Raw genomic sequence first — 19,040 nt, forward strand, 5'->3', positions numbered from 1 at the left:
CTACGAGCAGAGCACTGTCATGAGCACTTGGGAGAATACAATACAACAGAATTAGCAATCAAGTTCCTTGCCCATAATGAGCTTACAGTCTGGAGGGGGAGACAGACATTATCTGAAAGAAAACAATTCAAAAGGGATAGGATGCAACGACCAGGGTCTGACTGCAGTATGCGGAATGACTTCAGGGAGCTGAAATGCGGTAAATGATTGGTCAAACGGCAGGGACTGTCTCTATCTGTTGCTGACCTGTTCATCCCAAGCGCTTAGTACAGTGCTCTGCACATAGTAAGCGCTCAATAAATACTATTGAATGAATGAATGAATGAAATGATTATTGAGTGGTTTGGAAAAACTAAGTAATGCTCTAAAAATTCCAGAAAATTTTTATTTTATGGGATGGGTGTTACTCGACCAACACTCGCTCCCTGGGGGAGATGATAAAACTAATTGAGTCGTCAGACTTCACCAAGCAATTTGGACCTTGAAAACTGAGAACTCCCATTGACTTTTCTTTTCAGAAGTGAGCTTCTCCACAGGGATACTTCCTGTGGTTGAGAAATCCCCTGAAACCATTACCAGAGAGACCAGATTTAGGGCTGCCTTAGAAACAAAGGAGGGCTGCCAACATCATTGTTTTCTTCTTTGAATTTGACCTTCTGAAAACCCATAAAGTCTCCCCACAAGACTCGAGCAACCCCACAAACTCAGACAAGATGCCTTCACAGAGCAGAGGGGGATCAGGAGAAGAGGAGAAGGAGAGAGAGGAAATAGGCTTCTTCAGCAGGGCTCCTCAGAAAGCTGGCAGCGCCTGCTCTGAGGGGGAAGAGGAGGAGGGAAGATTGAAGGGGACAGGTATCTTTCCCCACTGATGCTGCCCAGGCACATACTGCCTTCAGTTGGCCAAGACACTTATTCAGCGCTTACTACGTGCCAGGTCCTGACGTTTGTTGGAGGGAAGAGACGAATGGGATGTAGTGTTACCGGGCTACAGACGCTGCAGGAGAGAGGGGGATGGCAAAGCATATGAGAGTGAAGCAACTTGGCCTAGTGAAAAGAATGCGGGCCTGAGAGTCTGAAGACCTGGGTTCTAACCCTGACTCCCCTGCTTGCCTGCTGTGTGACCACTTCAATTCTCTTAAATTTGGTTTCTTCGACTGTAAAATGGGGATTCGATACCTGTTCTCCCTTCTCTGCGAACCCCATGTGGAACGAACAGGGACTGTCTGAACTGATTAATTCGTATCTACCCCAGCACTTAGAACAGTGCTTGGCACATAGCACTTAACTAATATCACCATTACTATGATTATTACGTGAAGGGCACAGGGCACAGTTCCACTATGATATGCTTGGAATTCTAGGTGCATTTCTGTACCCAGCCTCTCGAGAAGGTCAGAATAGAGCAGTGTGGGAAGCGGCATGGCTTAGGAGAAAGAGCACGGGACTGGGAGGCAGAGGACCTGGGTTCTAATCCCCGGTCCACCACCTGTCTTCTGGGTGACATTGGGTAAGCCACTTCACTTCTCTGGGCTTCATTTTCCTCAACTGAAAAATATGGATTCAACATCTGTTCTCCCTCCTGCTCAGACTGTGAGTCCTACGTGGGACAGGGACTGTTTCCGATTTGATTCTCTTCTATCTAACCCAGCACTTAGAAAAATGCTTGACTAATAGCAAGCGCTTAACAAATACCATTAAAAAAATAGAGCTGGAGAAACTATAGAAAAGGGGAACTGGAACACTTCCTGTGTGCAGAGCATTTGGAAGACTACAACAGAGATGTTAGACATTTTCTCCCTTCTACAACAAGCTTACAGTCTAGAGGGTCTGTCCTTCCATATTTCCCTCCTCCCCTTAGTCATCTTTTCCTGGTCACTATGAGGGAAGGAGAGAAATGCCCCTAGCTAGGAGCTGCTGTACATAATCATCTGAGATTGAGAGGTCGCCAGGCGCATCTCTGAGGACCAGGAGGATAAGAGGAGAGAAGAGAAGAAAAGGCCACAAATCAGCCTCAGGAAAATAATAAGGACATGAGTTTGCATTCAGAATGTAGCAACATTTCTGGAGTTCAGGCATACTTTTAGATTTCCTTTTCATCTAATTAATCCTCAAGCCATCCATCCCTGGCAGAAACACGATTTAGGCTATATTAAAATTGTTTAGCTGTGGCACGCAAGAGAGCACTTGGAAGCATCCGAAAGGCACGCTAAACTCCTTTAGCAGGGCAAGAAATAAGACATCACCTGTCAACTAGGATCAAAGTAATCTGTAATTTATTTATTCATATTAATGCCTGCCTTCCCCTCTAGGCTGTAAGCTCCTTGTGGGCAGGGAATGTGTCTGTTTATTGCTATATTGTCCTCTCTCAAGCACATCCATCTCTGGAGAGGAGATCCCTCTCTTGCTTTGGAAATCTTCCCCAGTGCTCTGATTCTAATGCTTCATACCTTTTAAAAACACTTGCACCCACTCCCCTGATGGCCAACTTTAACCACTCCCTCTCTGCCTTCAAACATACTCTCATCTCCCCAATCTGGGGGTGAAAAAATAATTCACTGGACCCGATTGTTCCGTTCAGCCACAGCCCCATCTCCCTCCTCCCGCTCCTGTCCAAGTTCCTTTAATGAGTTGTCTACACCTCCTCTGTGACCTAGGGCAAGTCACTTAACTTCTCTGTGCCTCCGATACCTTATCTGTAAAACGGGGATTAATGCCGTGAGCCCCATTTGGGACAATCTGATTAGCTTGTACCTAACCCACTGCTTGGAGCAGTGCCTGGCACATAGCGCTTAACAAGTACCATCACTGCCATCTTCCATCTGCTCATGTTTCTTGCCCAGTGAAGGTGTGATATGGCAAGTATTGCCTAGTGGCAAGAGACCGGGCTTGGGAGTCAGAGGACATGGGCTCTAATCCCAGCTCTGCCACTTGTCTGCTGGGTGACATTGGGCAAGTCACTTCAATTCTCTGTGTCTCAGTTTCCTCAACTGTAAAATGGGGATTAAGACTATGAGCCCCATGTGGGAAAGGGACTGTGACCAACCCAATTTGCTTGTACCTACCCCCAGCACTTAGTACCGGCCATACGGTAAGCGCTTAACAAATACCACAATCATCATCATTATTTTACTATTAAAATCAGATCGGACAAAGTCCATGCCCCATTATGAGGTTCATAATCTGAGAGAACAGATATCTCATCGCCATTTTAATAATGATAGTAACAATAATTGTGGCATTTGTTAACCACTTACTGGGTGCCAGGCACTGTACTAAGCACTGGAGTGGATAAAAGCAAATTGGGTTGGACACAGTCTCTGTCCCACTTGGGGCTCACAGTTTTAATCCCCATTTTACAGATGAGGTAACTGAGGCTGAGAGAAGTGAAGTGATTTGCCCAAGGCCAGGAAACAGGAACAGAAAAGTTATGTGACTTGCTCAGGGTCACACGACAGGCCAGTGCCCAAACTGTGATTAGACAACGGGTTTCCGGTCTCCCAATCCTACTTTCATTCCATGAGGCCACCAACCTGCCTTTACTAAATCAGCCTCCTCTCTGACGTCGCTGCCTCATCTCCTTCCCCACTCCGGTCCACATTTCACTCTACTGCCCGCATCATTTCTTTAAAAATCTGTTCAGTCCATATTTCCCCACTCCTCAAGATCTTCCAGTGGTTGCCCACCCACCTCCATATCAAAAAGAAGCCTTTTTACCATCAACTTTAAAGTACTCAATCACCTTTCCCCCTCCTTCCTCACACTGCTGATTTCCTACTATAACCCACTATATTTACTTCATTCTAAAGCCAACTTTGATCTCATCTATCTTGTTGCTGACCCCCTCGCCCACATCACGTATCTGGCCTGGAATTCCCTTCCCCTTCATATCCAAGAGATGATCACTCTTCCTTCCTTTGAAGGCTTATTAAAAACACATCTCCTCCAAGAGGTCTTCCCCAAATTAGCCATCACTTCCCCTATTCCCTCTCTCTTCTGTGTCACCTTTGCATTTAGATCTATAACCTTCAAGCCCTTGATATTCACTCCATCCTCAGCCTCACAGCACTTAGGTACGTATCCATTATTCATTTTAATGTCTTTCTCCCCATGTAGACTCTAAGCTCCTTATGGGCAATGAACACATCTACCAATAGCAGCGTGGCCTAGTGGATAAAGTATAGGTCTGGGAGGTGGACGGACCTGGGTTCTATTTCTGGCTCCACCATCACGGTCTAGTGGATAGCGCACAGGCTGGGGAGTCGGAGGAACTGAATTCTAGTCCCGGCTCCACCGCTTGTCTGTTTTGTGACCTTGAGCAAGTCGCTTGATTTCTCGGTGCTTTGGTTCAATGGGAATTCCATTCTAGTTCCCCTTCCTACATAGAATGTGAGCCCTGTGGGGGACAAGGAATCGGTCTGACCTATCTTGTACCTTCCCCAGGACTTAGAACAGTGTTTGACACATAGTAAGCAATTAACAAATACCATTATTATTATTATCTGCTGTGTGACCTTGGGCAAGTCACTTAACTTCTCTGAGCCTCAGTTACCTCACCTGTAAAATGGGGATTAAGATTGTGAGCCCCATGTGGGACGTGGACTGTGTCCAACCTGATTAGCTTATATCTATTCCTCTGCCAGAACATAATGAGTGCTTAACAAATACCAGAAAAAAAACCCAAAAGTCTGGTATATCTACCCCACTGCCTGGTACATAGTAACTGCTTAACAAATACCATAAACAAAAAAACACTCTGGCATTCTGTACTCTACCAAGTGCTTGGCATAGTGCTCTGCCCACATTAGGTGCTCAATATATTGACCTCCCAAGGTTGGACACTACAATTTCCCTATAGGCCTTCAGTTTGGTCAGCATCCCACCATTTGGGTACCACATTGGGCCTAAGTCTTCCAAAGGGCACCATGGCCTTTTTAATTCGATGTTCTATCTCTTTGAAAGCTGGGTGTCAGAATATAATTCTGACGCTCCAAGAGGCTCTTTCAAATCACCATGTTGCGCGTCTCATCAGGAGACCTTACAGCACCCCCACGGGAGCTCCCACCCCCTGGAGACTTCTCCAGCCGTGCACACAGAAACATACGGACATTATCCCTCTAGACAATAAGCTCACTGTGGGCAGGGGCTGTGTCTACTAACTCTGCTTTACTGTACTCTCCCAAGAGCTTAGCACAGTGCTCTGCACTCAGGAAGCACTCAAAAAACACCATTGATGGGCTGAATGATGACCCATTTCTCAGAATCCAGAAGCACAGTTAGGGTGAAGAAAACCAAAGCTACATAGCAGCCCACATCTGGACAATATTGCTACATTGTACTCTCCCAAGCACTTAGTACAGTGCTCTGCATACAGTAAGCGCTCAAAAAATATGACTGACTGTCTGAGAATAAAGGCTTTAAATCAATGACACAGACTTGAGTATTGCCACTGAATTTTGCTACCAGGCTAGTACCTTGTCTGCCGGTGCAAGAATATCAAACAATGGTATTCACTGAGCACTTACTATGTGCACAGCACGGCACAGAACATTTGGGAGAGTACAATACAAGAATATTCAAGGAGGGGAAAAAATAACAAAAGTTTAAGACTATCCACATTTCATTTTTAAGCCAAAGATATTATCCACAAGTTTAGTCTAAGAAAATAAGGGGCATGTTGGCTGCAAAAAAGGGAAAACATGGAGTTTTATTGAAATTTTGTGGAAAAAGACTACCCCGTAACTGCACTCCTATTAAATCAGGTGGTCTACATTTTTGCCTTGGAAAAATTGTAAATAAAAAGTGGTGTGCGTGCAGAGATAACACCCTCTTGAGGAGTTTTATTTTTAATGTTCTGGGAGATAATCCAGGATTTTACTGGATTGAACTGAACCAAGAAAAGGTGGCTTTAAACTCTGGGGAGCTGATAACTGAATTAACAATTACTAGCACCTTGATTCTATTTATTGCTTTTTTTTTTTGTCTGTCCGTCTTCCCCGATTAGACTGTAAGCCCGTCAAAGGGCAGGGACTGTCTCTGTTACCGATTTGTACATTCCAAGTGCTTAGTACAGTGCTCTGCACACAGTAAGCACTCAGTAAATACTATTGAATGAATGAATGAATGAACAGTACAAGCTGACTGAAGGGATTCATTCATTCGATCGTAGTTATTGAGCGCTTACTGTGTGCAGAACACTGTACTAAATGCTTGGGAGACTACAATACAAAAATAAACGGTGAAATTCCCTGCCCACAACGAGCTCACAGTCTGGGGGTGGAGACAGATATAAACACAATTAAATAAAATTACAGCTACACACATAACTGCTGTGGGCTTGCTGGAGGGGAAGAGCAAAGGGATCAATAAAATTAAATAAAATCACAGATATATACTTAAGTGCTGTGGGCCTGGTGGAGGGGAAGAGCAAAGGGAGCAGTCAGGGTGACATAGAAGAGAGAGGGACATGAGAAAAAGTGGGGCTTAGTCCGGGAAGACCTCTTGGAGGAGATGTGCCTTCAACAAGGCTTTGAAGGTGGGGAGAATAAACTGTCTGGAATGGATTGATTACCTGAACTATTTAATATAGTACAATAATCGATGTGGGCGTATCTACCAACACTGTTATATTGTACTTTCCTAAGCGCTTAGTAAAGTGCTCTGCACACAGTAAGCACTCAACAAATCAGACTGACCGACTGATTATTCTGCAATTATGTTTCTTTCAAATATTTAAGAATATTGTGTCAAATACTTTGGGCCTAGATTCTTAGCTACGGCTCCCATGCTTTTGAGGGTGCTGGAGGTTATAATTTAATTAACTCAATCGCTTCTGCATTTGAAAGGGTCAGACTCTTACCAAAGTTTGATCTTTGTTCTGTATTCAGGAAACTTCTTTTTCTAAAGCAGACAGACCATTTCCAACTGCTTCCTGAAGCAGGTTCGGTTACTAATTGCTACCAAACCACTCTTCCCAAAGACTTGGGACACCTGGATTTCTTCAAAGCACTGAAGCGTTTGTAAAGAGGGGGTTGCCCATTCCCGCTCCGGGACCATTGTTTGATTGAAAGAAATCTCTAATGATGCCAATAGAGAACTATCAATAGATTGTATCCATCCTACTTAATGGAAATATCATTCTAAAGCAATTTTACCTTTCTTTTTTTTTTTTTTTGCAAAAAGATACCAGATAACAGAGTACAAACATGTTTAACTCTAAGAAAAAGAAAGTGCCAATAATTTTCTATGTTTTCTATCCTCATTCTTAGAGGGAGCCTTCTCTGCTGTTAGGACAAGACGCCAACATCACATAAATATTTTCTGTGGTGTGCTGGCAAGATGTGTGGTTATAGAAATTTCCTACATGAATTAATTGATTAATGGCATTTATTTAATGCTTGCTGTATGCAGAGCACGGTAGTAAGAGCTTAGGTGAGTACAATAAACAGAGTTGGGAGACACATTCCCTCCCCACAATGATTTTACAGTCTAGAGGGGGAGACAGACATTAATATAAGTAGTTTATAACTTGTACTATTTAAATAGGAACGTAAGTTTTAAAAGAAAGCTTGTTTAAATCATAAATATCATGGTTATAACTAAATTAACTTCCAGGTCACGGGACACAGTGTTAACACATTCTAAGGAGAGATTTTTTCCTGTCGTCAGGAAGGTTTAATAAGCATCTGTCCATCAAACTGAACCACTAAAAACCAAAAATGCTCATTAAGACGACAAAGGGAGTTAAGGAAGCTGCTGAAAACTGCTGTTAAGCTGATCCCTGACTCAGAGACACCAGGTTCACACAGTGGAACTGGTAGCATTTCTACAAAGTCAGGGGACCTCAATTTGTCGGGCTGGGAAGGGTAGTGAATTCTGCATAAATTGGCATTACCTTTTCTAATGGTTGATTTCAACGCATGTGCTGCATTAAAATATCATCTTTCTTCAGATCTAGGGATTGCTGCCCTCTGAGACTCAGTCAATTTTCATTTACTGAGTGTGCAGTGAGGGAAACTTAACCAACAAATAGAGGAAGCTCACAGCTCAGGAAGGATTGAGGCCGACAGGCTACAGATGTCTAATTGGATGACCTGAAGAAGCAGGAGATGGGAATGCCAGGGGAAGCTTCCTGCCCGCTCCCGACTAGCGTGGCTCCTTGGCAAGGGACTTGGAGAGCTGTTTGAAAGAAGGAGCGGGTTGGCAGTGGGCACTCACAGAAAGCCACGTGAGATGAGGTGAGCCAAAGGTCTGAAGTGGAGGAGTAAGTAATGGGGAACAGATTTAGGGAAGAGGAGACATGAGGGGCCAACAGCAAGAGTGGTGGTGTGAAGAAGAGGGCAGGAACAGAAGTGAAACTGGCCAGGGCTCTTGACTCTATATTTCTGAGAATTTTTCATCAAGAGTCTAGTTAAAGCAAAAAGCTGAGGGGATCATATCATTTTCTCTTCATACTGCTTGGAATCTAATAGAGAATTCTGCCAGTCAACTTGTGACTCTTCATGTCCTAGTTCTTTCCATCTACTTGGGATGGGAAGAAAATGTAGAGCTAGGAGATTGAAAACATTTTAGGGCTAGATAGAAGTCCACTCCTGACAGACATACTTCATTAACCCGAACCAAACGTCCCCTTTTCTAGTATTATGTAATTCTCAGTCTGCTAGAATGTTCTGCGTGATGAGGTTTGAAGAACTGGTTCTTTTAGGTGAGGCACAGAGATTTGCAAAACCTATAATTAATCTTAGTGTCGGTCTCCCCCACTAGATTGTAAGCTCCTTGAACAGTGTTCTGCACACAGTAAACGCTCAGTGAATAGACTGATGGCCCTTAACAATTTATCGTACAGTTCAGGAGGATTATTCTACTTAAAAAGATACATGGAAGACATACCTCCTGGAAAAGAAATGAGTCACTTATTTCACTGACATTCAGGACGAAGTACTTACATTCACACTGTATGACATCTAGGTTAAATTGCTGAACCGCTCCCATGCTTATCTGTTTTAATTCATTGTTTAACAGCATCTGCATTAAGGATGTTGACAGATGTTGGCAGGCTGACATGCAAGCTGTCTGGGCAACTTTCCCCTGATTAAAAAAAAAACAAGAAAAAAATTAACCCCCCATACACATGCACGTCATTGATATCCAGAAAATTAAGTAGCCGCAGATTCTTTATACACTGATTTGGTCATTAAGTTTCTGAGTGCTCAATGAATTGGCTCTTGAAAATAGGAATTCAACTTAGTGCTTCTGTTTCCTTGCCCTTCTCGGGTTGCAAACACCATTAAAGCTCTAATGACTCAAAGAAGCCAAAACATATGTTCAGGAACGGGTGAGCCATTATTTCTGATCTCTTGAAAAATCTCAAGTATTTTACAAGAATGTCAAATGGAAACATGTCATGACAAATGCATTTCACTGATAATATGTGATCAGAACATTTTTAGTCACACTTTGCTTCATGTTTCTTGACCCAATTACTTAATGAAGCCGGGAGAAAATAGATATTGGACATTCAACCACATGGTTACTGGTCTCCTGTATGGGAGGGGAAAAAAGAGCTTGCCATTAGTACTTGTTCAGAATGCTGTAGAGGTAGATTTTTAGATCGGTCTTCTCAATCACTAAAAATTTTGCTGTCTGCCATTATAGGTCCAAAATCTTCACATCGCATTGTCAGTCTTGGGAATTGATTATGTTATGAAACAAAGTTTCCGCTGCACCATTTGAAATGCTGATTCCATTCCACTGGCGATTATAATTTATATTACAATTTATACAATACCAATAAGGAAATGTTTCCATTTGCCACAGTACTCAGTTAAGACCACAAACATGGGTTCTCAGTAAATTCACTAACATTTCTGTAAGATGAAAAATCTGAAACTCCTACTCTCCCCCTAAAAGATGGTGAGATTATCCACTCATATACTGAATGGCCACTGAAGGACAGTACAAGAGGGAGACGGGGAAAGGGGTGGGTCCAAGCCCTGTGCAAATTTAGAGCAATTCCTGGGTAAAGTTTTCCGCCCAAATGGCATCTCGAGGGCTGGATCTAGTCAAAACGGGGACTGGCAATTCTCTGCAGTCGTTAATGTCACTGCTTCCTCCTCTCTCAACGAGGGCACTGCACTATTTAGCACGGAGCCAAGGAGTGATGGCTCAAGGGAGGTGGTGACCAGCTGACATCATAGAACAGATGGTGGGAGACAGCAAGAAGAAAGGGGGCTCCCCTGCCTCTGCTGTTGAGGGGCATGTGATCAGCGCTCTTCTTCTAAGTGTCATGGGGGACTTCAGCACAGATAGTCCGGGGAAAGATTCCTAAAATGTCTCTTCAAAATCTGAACTTTTTATTTGAATGTACTGTTGAGTTAAATACATCCTAAAGTATTGCTGCCTTGGGTATCCCTCATTCTGTAGCAGAAGTGAATATGATTATTTCAAGATCCAAAAGAAGGAAATAGCTTCTCTCCACAGCTTTCCCATTATAATCCCATATTTTAGTTTAGTTCGATATTGGTTCTTTTGGGGGCCCATTTCCCAGACCAGGATCACAGTACTTTACTTTCACCCCACCAAAACACCACAAAGGAAAAGGTACCAAAGACCTTCCCTTTGTCCAACGCTTATTTCTTTGTTCGCAAGATTTAAACAATCTGCCAAATAAATGGCACCCTAAAAAATGTCAATCATACTTAAATGCCAAAGAGTCTAGGTGCTCTGGAAGAGGTTTCAATGAAAGCATTACTATTTTGGTAGAGATATACTGATTAATGACAAAGAAAACATTGAAAAAACTCTCATATAACCATCACAATTTTTAAATATCCTGAATTATTCTGAAGGATCATTCTAATAGAAATTCAACCATTCCCAAGGGATGCCGAGTGGGCTTCTGGGAGTCTATACCCTCTCTCCTACCCCATGCTAGATTGGAAAAAGAACTTGAGCCCCCCTCCACCCATCCCTAGGCCTGCCTCCCCCGCTCCAGAAATCTGGAGATCCAAGGGACTCAGGCCTGTAGTCAAGTTCGGGGTTGTGGAGGAGAAAGGGGATGCTTAGAATTCGGCCCCGGTTACCTCAAATAGGTTTGGGAGCCACACATTTTGGGCAATTCCATTTGCTGTTCACTATGTGCTGTGTTAACTTCTCCTGAAGAATTAGCGGTCTATTCGAAGGTCCGGCTAGAAATCCAAACCACCCTCACTAACGAGTCTTCCGCGTTAAGGAACCATGAACAAAGAAAGGCTGCATGTCTGAACTAGGATGTCAATTTCTTAATCAAAAACTTCAGAAGAAAAAGCAAACACCATCAACATATTTGACAGAGACTGATGAACTGCCAAAAAGGAATGTGAGAAACAATGCTCAGATCAGCAGGCTCCCAAAGGCCCAACCCCAATGGTAATTACAGCTCTATTCCCCAAGCAGAGGAATATCAATATGAATGGGGAGAAGGAGAGAAAGGACGGGGAAAAAAAATCAACAGGCCACAGTTCATTTAATTACAATGTAATAGATTTGAGGCTACTTAATGGAAATGTCATTTTGATTTAAAGGAACAACTAGCGTGCTCTTGTTTTAACATACCGCTCCTTGTCATATTTATCCTCCACCCCCCGGGAGATGAATAGGTTGTAAAAAAAAAATAATAATAACTTTCCAATTTGGATTTTTCATATACACACACTGCATTTATAAGGGAAATATACCCTTTCATGTGTACTTGTTTGACTAAACATTTTAATAAATGTTTTCAACTGTTCCATCGCAGTAGGCCCAGGCCAGAAACTAATGGCCTCAGAAAGGAAATAACTACACCAAAAAAAACCTCCCTTTGAAAACATGAACATTCAAAAGCTGACACATACACATACAGACACTGAGAGGCATCCAGGAAACACTTTCAATGATACGTATAGCATGAAAATGACTTTGAATGAGGTTCTTACCCCAGGCTTATTGTTCTCAGTGATGCTGGGGAAAAAATTACTAGAGAAAATTGTATAAATTGTTTAATACACCCAAATCTGATTAATATCATTTGCATCTAGTGAGAAAATAAGTTACTGCTACAGAGTTCACCTCCAGGCTTTTCTATTGGATGTCTTTACTTATTCCCTCTTTTTATCCTTAAGGGCATGCAAGGTTAGAAAGTAGTTCACGGCTGCTTTGAAGGTCTCTATTTTAAAATAGATAAGGGGAAGAATGGTCAGAAGTTGGGAGTCTTTAAAAATATATTTAAAGAATAGTTGTAATATTTGCTTTTGTAAGTCTCCACAAAATAAAAGCATAGAGCTAAGCTGATGGAGAAAAGGGGATAGGAGGACCCAGTCCCAATTGCAGACCAACTGCAGAAATGTATGCTGCTCTTTCTCGGAGAAGAGTAAATTTCCCACTCTTCCCTGATAATCCCTAATGGTCTTCCCCTTGAACCATTTAAGGTTCAGAAAACAAGGATCCTGGTTCATAAACCAAAACACCTGCCAGATGGCTAAAGGCAACCACTTTTTGCTCACTCTTTAACATTTGCTACAACTGAAGCGGGGAGAAGAGAAAAACCTTTAGACAAACTTCTTATATTTCAAAGGGATCCGTAAAAGAGAATCTGCTGACACACGGAACCCTTTCTGCCGCGCCCAAAAGCTTGTCTTTAAGAATGACTGCAGCCAGGAGACATTTGGCTCCATGGCAATTCCCAAAGGGTCTGCCATATGCATCCCGGCCTGGCATCTCCCCAGCTCCACTTCCTAAAGCCACGCTTGCTGTCATCGGAGCAGCTTTCATCATTCACTGGAGTGTCAGTCAATATGATTTATGAACCGCATTCACCAGAGTCCAAGCATAGAGAATGAGAAATATGACTACAATCTGCTAATTTGTTTTCTACTGAGCCACTTAGGAGTCAAATACCTGATGTCAGGCTGAGATCGGCAACGCAATTAACCAGCCCGTGACAGATTCATCCAACCTCCCTGCCACGCTATGCCAATCAAACATGGTGTGAGGGGGATATTTGGTGAAATCTGTAAGTAGCCTTATGCGAGCTTTGGATGGACACTTGGGGAATTTAGCTTGTGGGGTAAAGCCACGCTCATCCCAACCACCTCTCCTGGCAAGCGGTGAAATTCAGCTTTTCCTGCCAGTCACAGGAAAGGAAATTCTTATAGGAAATCACAAACCTCATCACTTTGTAGGCTAGAGGCAAACTTCCAATTTCATTTAGTACATTTTAGATGGACCATCAAACATGAGAAACCAGAAAGGTGAAAATGTATTATTCTATTTGCACTTCTAATCAACAATATCAGGGGTTTCAACAGCTCTTTAGCAGAGACAATCTGTATTTTGATAGGCAGTTAGGATATTAGATTCTACCATCAAAGGGAGAAGCATGTCAGCTCAGACTCCAAATGTAAACTTGCCAGATCAAAGTTACCAAAAGATGTTTCAATTTCTTGTACTTCAAGATCATCCTCACTTTGTGAATCTGTCTCAGTTGTGGAACAAGTTTCGCTCTTCCACAAAACATGGGAAGATGCCAAGATGCCTTTCCCAAAATGGAAGACAGTTTGCAGAATAGATTATTTTCATTGCTTTAAAAAGGAAACCTAAAGTACACTGATTTCAGAAGTACAGATAACTCTTACTTTAATGAGCTTAAGGGACCCAAATTTGTATTGATCACTCTGAAAATGTTCTTGGATGAAACTGCTTCAGCTAGGGACTCAGACTTATTTTCCTAAAACGTTCTTAAAAAGCAAAGTCTGTTATTTTACTGTTTGTCTACTGAACTAAGTCAGTTCTTGGTACTGTATTTTAGCTGAGCTACTAGTAAGCCAGCATGGCTTAGTGGAAAGACCATGGGCTTGGGAGTCAAAAGTCATGAGTTCTAATCCCAGATCTGCCACTTGTCAGCTGGGTGACTGTGGGCAAGTCACAACTTCTCTGTGCTTCAGTTACTTCATCTGTAAAATGGGGATCGAGACAGAGCCCCACGTGGGACAACCTGATAACCTTGTATCTGCCCCAGCGCACATAGTAAGCACTCAGTACAGTACTCTGCACAAAGTAAGTGCTCAATAAATATGATTGAATGAACAAATGAACTTCATTTTTTCCCTGGCAACTTTGGAAAAGACAGTGTGCACAGTCATGAAGTAAAAATAAAATGCATATTTTTAGATTTATGGATATCTTACTTGGGAGCATCACACACCCATTCAGCACCCCAAATTCTCCTATGTCATGGGGGTTGCGTTCTTCCAAAATTCCAGGTGCAGAAGACCTCGGGTTGTAAGGAGTCATGTCCAGTGCCTCCCATTTGTTTGCAAGCCGTTCCTTCCTACAACACGTCTCTCTGTCCCCAAGCAGGCGCCCATTGTCGATCTCTCCCTAACCCCCTAACGGCATCCTAGACAAAACGGGGAGTGAAAACAGATGGAGTGGCGTAACGGAGGGAATCGAATTAGTAGCTTGTGCTCTCTCAAGCTTGTGACGGTTATATTCGGAGAGGTATTATTGCTACTGATAATCATATCTTTGTGCAAATTTACAACGTACAGTTATGCGACCTTGAGCACCTCCTTCATTACAAATGATGCCCCACTGAATCCAGGCCCAATTGTAAGAGAGCCAGCTTACAGACTAGCTCCAAGGTCCTTAAGTAAAGCAAGCTCAAACCTGCTCCTCAGAGAGCACTGGCGAAGAGCAGCATAAGTGGGACTGAATAATTGACTCACAGCCAAATGATTGAATCACGGTGTGAGCAGTTGCCTCAGCCTGGCCCCTCAGTGGCACCCAGTCTGTGACCGGGCACTCATGCCTACAGAGCAAAGGGCGGATTCCCCATGGGAACTGATCAAGGTGCCCATCTCAGCCTTACCCCAGCCTGATCATCCTCTACGCTGAGAAGCGAATCTTTAATATTAGGCTCTATTAAAATCAACATCTAACTGTGAGTCTTCCGTGGTGACTCTCATGAGGGAAAGGAAGACTTGAGTTACAAGCTAAATTTAGGGTTCTACTAAGCAAGACGAACCCTGGTTTTCTGAGCAGGTCAGAGCAGCAGATCCTGGAGTCGAAAGTCCAGGCTTATTTGTCTCTGGCCTCCTCTTCTTTTGACCCAAAATGTGTGCTGGGAGTCATTCATAAGGGTTAGAGGTGGACAGAGTGTAAGGGGACCGAGTTTTTACTAAGCCGACAGCTTTCTGCGGAACGGGTTGGGGTCTTAGGGAGGCTGACACCCGCCCCTCTGCCCCTTTCACTTATACGACTCTGAGCATCCTAAGCTCTCGCATTCTGGGGGAACCACAGGAATTTTGGTGGAAATCCTAGGAGAAGGGTAAAGAAGCCCAGTTGAGAAATGAATATTTTACTCCCCCAAATTGCCTGTTCTTCTGGTAGCACGGGCAGTTGAGTGACAGTCAGCAAGGGCTGCCCCTACGATACAGAAATTCCAGTGTGATCCAAATGCTGCTGAAAGCATTGTGCTGAAAGCACTGAGTCAGAACAACACACAGACTCTTGTCTCCGCTACCTCTATGCTAGCCCCTTCTGGGCTCCCCCGACTCTCCTCATCACTCCAATCAATCATTATCCTCAACTCAGCACCTCTACTGGTCCCGCCTGCAACCCCAGAGATATCCGTCCCCTCTTCTCCCCACCTCCCACACACTTTCACTCCCAGGGGATTTCTCCCTTTCACCATCTCCACCAAGAAACCCCTCCCAGCTCCCAGTGCTGCCGGGAAGTGGCACATTCCTGGGTTCAACATGGGGTGCGGGAGATCCCACCTTCTAAATTCCCACTCCCAACTGTCATCCTGACCTACTGCCAGGCCAGAAGCAGAAGAGTGCCGGCACAATCGATGGAGAAATACAAGGTCACAAGCAGCAGTGTGGCCTAGTGGAAAGAGCCCAGGCCTGGGAGACAGAGGACCCGGGTTCTAATCCCGACTTGGCCATTTGTCTGCCGGGCGACGATGGGCAAGTCGCTTTTCTTCTCTGTGTCTTAGTTCCCTCATCTGCAAAATGGGGATTCAATGCCTGTCTTCCCTCCTACTTCGACTGAGAGCTTCATGTGGGACTTGATGATTTATATCTCAGGATACAGTATTTTGCACATAGTAAGAGCTTAAATACTTTTATTATCATTACCAATAACAGTTATTATTGTTAATAATAAGAAAACTCTACCTAAATTCCAATAATCAGAACTTATGGAGAGAAATGTTCCTTCGTCTGAAGAGAAATATCAAACCTCTGCATCTTGGCCCAGATTGGTAATCTCACCTATTTATGTTCTCCATTTTAAATTTGTGGGTAAACTTTGCACTGGGCTAAAGAAAACTGCTCACCTAAAGCCCTGTTCTGGAAAAATTCAAGCTGGGGGAGGAAGGGGAACCTAGATCCAGGAAAGCTGGATGCCTCTGCCAGGGAATCTTGAGCTCTGAGCACCTTGGATTCAGAGCCATCCCACCCCATTCTCCCCCAGTCCTCCCCCTTTGCAGATCCAAGTCGAATACACGAGGCACTTGCTGCCGGCCAATAAGGGCACACTCTTCCAAAGCTTTCAGGGGCAGAGCTAGGCTGCCGAGAGAAACCGAAGTTACCTCAACCCTGGATTTTCCCAACCCCGAGAGTGCTGGCCGCCAGTCACCAGGAAGATTCAAATTTCTTTTCAATGATGCCCAGCCCGTGAAGCAATAAGCCTGAAGGCAGTTCCGGGGTTTTTCACCCGCATGCGCTTTCTTCCGATTGCATCTACTTACCGACATGGCTGCATGGTCACTGTTGCTCTTCTGAGAGGGAACCAGTACGGCAAGCCAATTAAAAAGTAAAATGCATTAAAAACAAAAGCAGCAGGGAAAGAAAAGCAAGTTCACTAGACGCAAAGCAGGTGGGGTGGAGGGAGACTTGCTAAAGTCTGGATGATGGGAAAACTATCTTTAGTCACTGAAGGAGTTAACTTACCTCACGAATTTGGTTATAGAAATAGAGGTAGGTGGTTGTGAGCTGGGTCAATGTGTGTAAGGTCCTGAGGGAGGGTCCCTATGTGAGGATCAAGGAAGCAATCAATGGTATTTATTGTCTGCAGGTCAGTGGACTAAGTGCTTTGGAAAGTACAATACAACAGAGGTGGGAGATATGATCCCTGCCCATGAGAAGCTTACAGTCTACAGAGGGAGATAGGCATTAAAATAAATTAGGGATGGGAAATAGGATAGGGGTCAATCAAAAAGCAAGGCCTCGCCATCCCATCCTTTTTATATTCAATCATGAGTAGTGAAACCATAAAGAACAGCCTGCTGAACCCCTTAAATCCTCCCCCCACCTCCCCAATACTTCGGGGATTGTAAGCCCCTCAGCCCCGTTGGTTAATTAGACCATGCCTAATTCCTACCTGTGAATTCTCTCCCAGCACACAGGACAGTACTTTGCCCCCAGGACACGCTTAATACCATTATTATGACTATCACTACCTCCACCCTCTAGACTAGAAGTTCGTTGTGGGCAGGGAATGTGCCTGTTATATTGTTATACTGCACTCTCCCAAGTGCTTAGTACAGTGTTCTGCACACAGCAAGTGCTCAATAAATATGACGGACCGACTCGCTCTGGGGACAAGAGGAGAGCCTGGAATTGCATCTCGGCCCTGAAGATACTCAAGAGGCTCTGACATGTTACCAACAACCGAAACACGTTCCGCATCCTATCCTGCACCCCCTTCCAGTGCTCGGACACTCTCCTCCCTCCTGGTGACCCCCAAATCTCCCAGCACCGATAAGCTTCTGTCAAAGAGTACAGGCCTCGCTTGGGAAGCAGGGAAGAAGGGAAGCAGTGTGGTCTAGTGGAAAGAACACGGGCCTGGCAGTCAAAGGACCTGGGTTCTAACCCCAGCCCCGCCACGTACCTATCATGTGACCTTGGTGAGTCTCTTCACTTCTCAGCGCCTCAATTCCCTCACCTGCCAAATGGAGATTCAATGCCTGTTCTCCTTCCTACTTAGAATGTGAGCCCCATGTGAGACCCGATTATCTTGTATCCACCCCAGTGCTTGGTTTACTCATTGGCCCATAGAAGTCGAAATACCACAGTTATTATTATTATTTTTTCCATAGCCCACAGGCAAGACCTTAACTCCTCTCCTCTCTGCTCTACTCTGATGGCTGAACAGGAAGTAGCTGGTCCTCATTTTTAAATACACGACCAGCAGGGCAAACTTCACCTCAAACAATCCCCTCAGCCTAACATCGAGCCTGGCACTTGGTTGAGTGGACGTGCTGATGCGGTCGGGCTCTCACTCAACAGGGCCAGGGCCACAGCGGTCAGATCTCAGCTGAACCAGAGACCTGATAGTGGACGCTCACTGGCCCTTGGCCAAGCAACTGATGGTTGAAGAGGAGAACAGAACTAGAAGACCTCCCTTTCTGAGTGCTCCTGGCCCAGGCGGAGGGGAGGTTTGTATAGACGACATGACCACATGGTGAGTCTCCATCCGGAGAGTTCAGGACTGGACATTTGCCCATAGGAATTAATTACAGTGGTTTACATAGCACCCTCTTTCCCTCACTAATCCCCGGCTGCCCCGTTCCCGCTGGGTAAGGTGGGCAAATGAAAGGGGCACAACAATGCAAAGTGTACACAGACAGGCAGGGGATTCTGCACAGCTTTCTCAGCTCAGTTAGCTGGACTTGGTTAGCGAGTCTGCAAAACCCACAAGTCTTATTCCACAGAAAGTAAGTCCGTTCTGGAACACTGAAGCACAGAAATATTTATTACATTGTTTTCCTATGAATAATTGAAGACAGAAGAAATGAGGATCAGAAATTCTAACACTTTCAGGAACACTGAGCGTTCAATAAATAATACAACAGAAAGTTCTTCGATATTTGAGGCAGAGTGGCTTAGTGGAGAGAGCACAGGTCTGGGTCTCAGAGGAGTCCCGGCTCTACCAGTTGTCTGCTTTGTGACCTTGGACAGGTCATTTCATTTTGCTATACCTCAGTTTACCTCATCTGTAAAATGGGGATTAAGAAT

At 44.2% G+C, this 19,040-nt stretch overlaps 1 protein-coding gene across 2 annotated transcripts in view; it reads right to left on the reverse strand.

The window, feature by feature from the left end:
- The window catches only part of EXOC6 (exocyst complex component 6), a 188,034-nt gene that overhangs the window by 37,975 nt on the left and 131,019 nt on the right, over positions 1–19,040 (reverse strand). Inside the window, exons 19-20 of one of the 2 annotated variants that reach the window (XM_029060465.2) lie at positions 16,772–16,801; positions 8,943–9,084 (exon numbers count right to left, since the gene is read on the reverse strand). In XM_029060465.2, coding sequence (XP_028916298.1) covers positions 8,943–9,084; positions 16,772–16,801 — 172 coding nt within the window. The remainder of the gene's footprint in view (positions 1–8,942; positions 9,085–16,771; positions 16,802–19,040) is intronic. The other variant, XM_029060464.2, reaches the window with a different exon arrangement.

This window comes from Ornithorhynchus anatinus, chromosome 3, assembly GCF_004115215.2.
Source record: "Ornithorhynchus anatinus isolate Pmale09 chromosome 3, mOrnAna1.pri.v4, whole genome shotgun sequence".
In the NCBI taxonomy this organism is placed as follows: Eukaryota; Metazoa; Chordata; class Mammalia; order Monotremata; family Ornithorhynchidae; genus Ornithorhynchus; species Ornithorhynchus anatinus.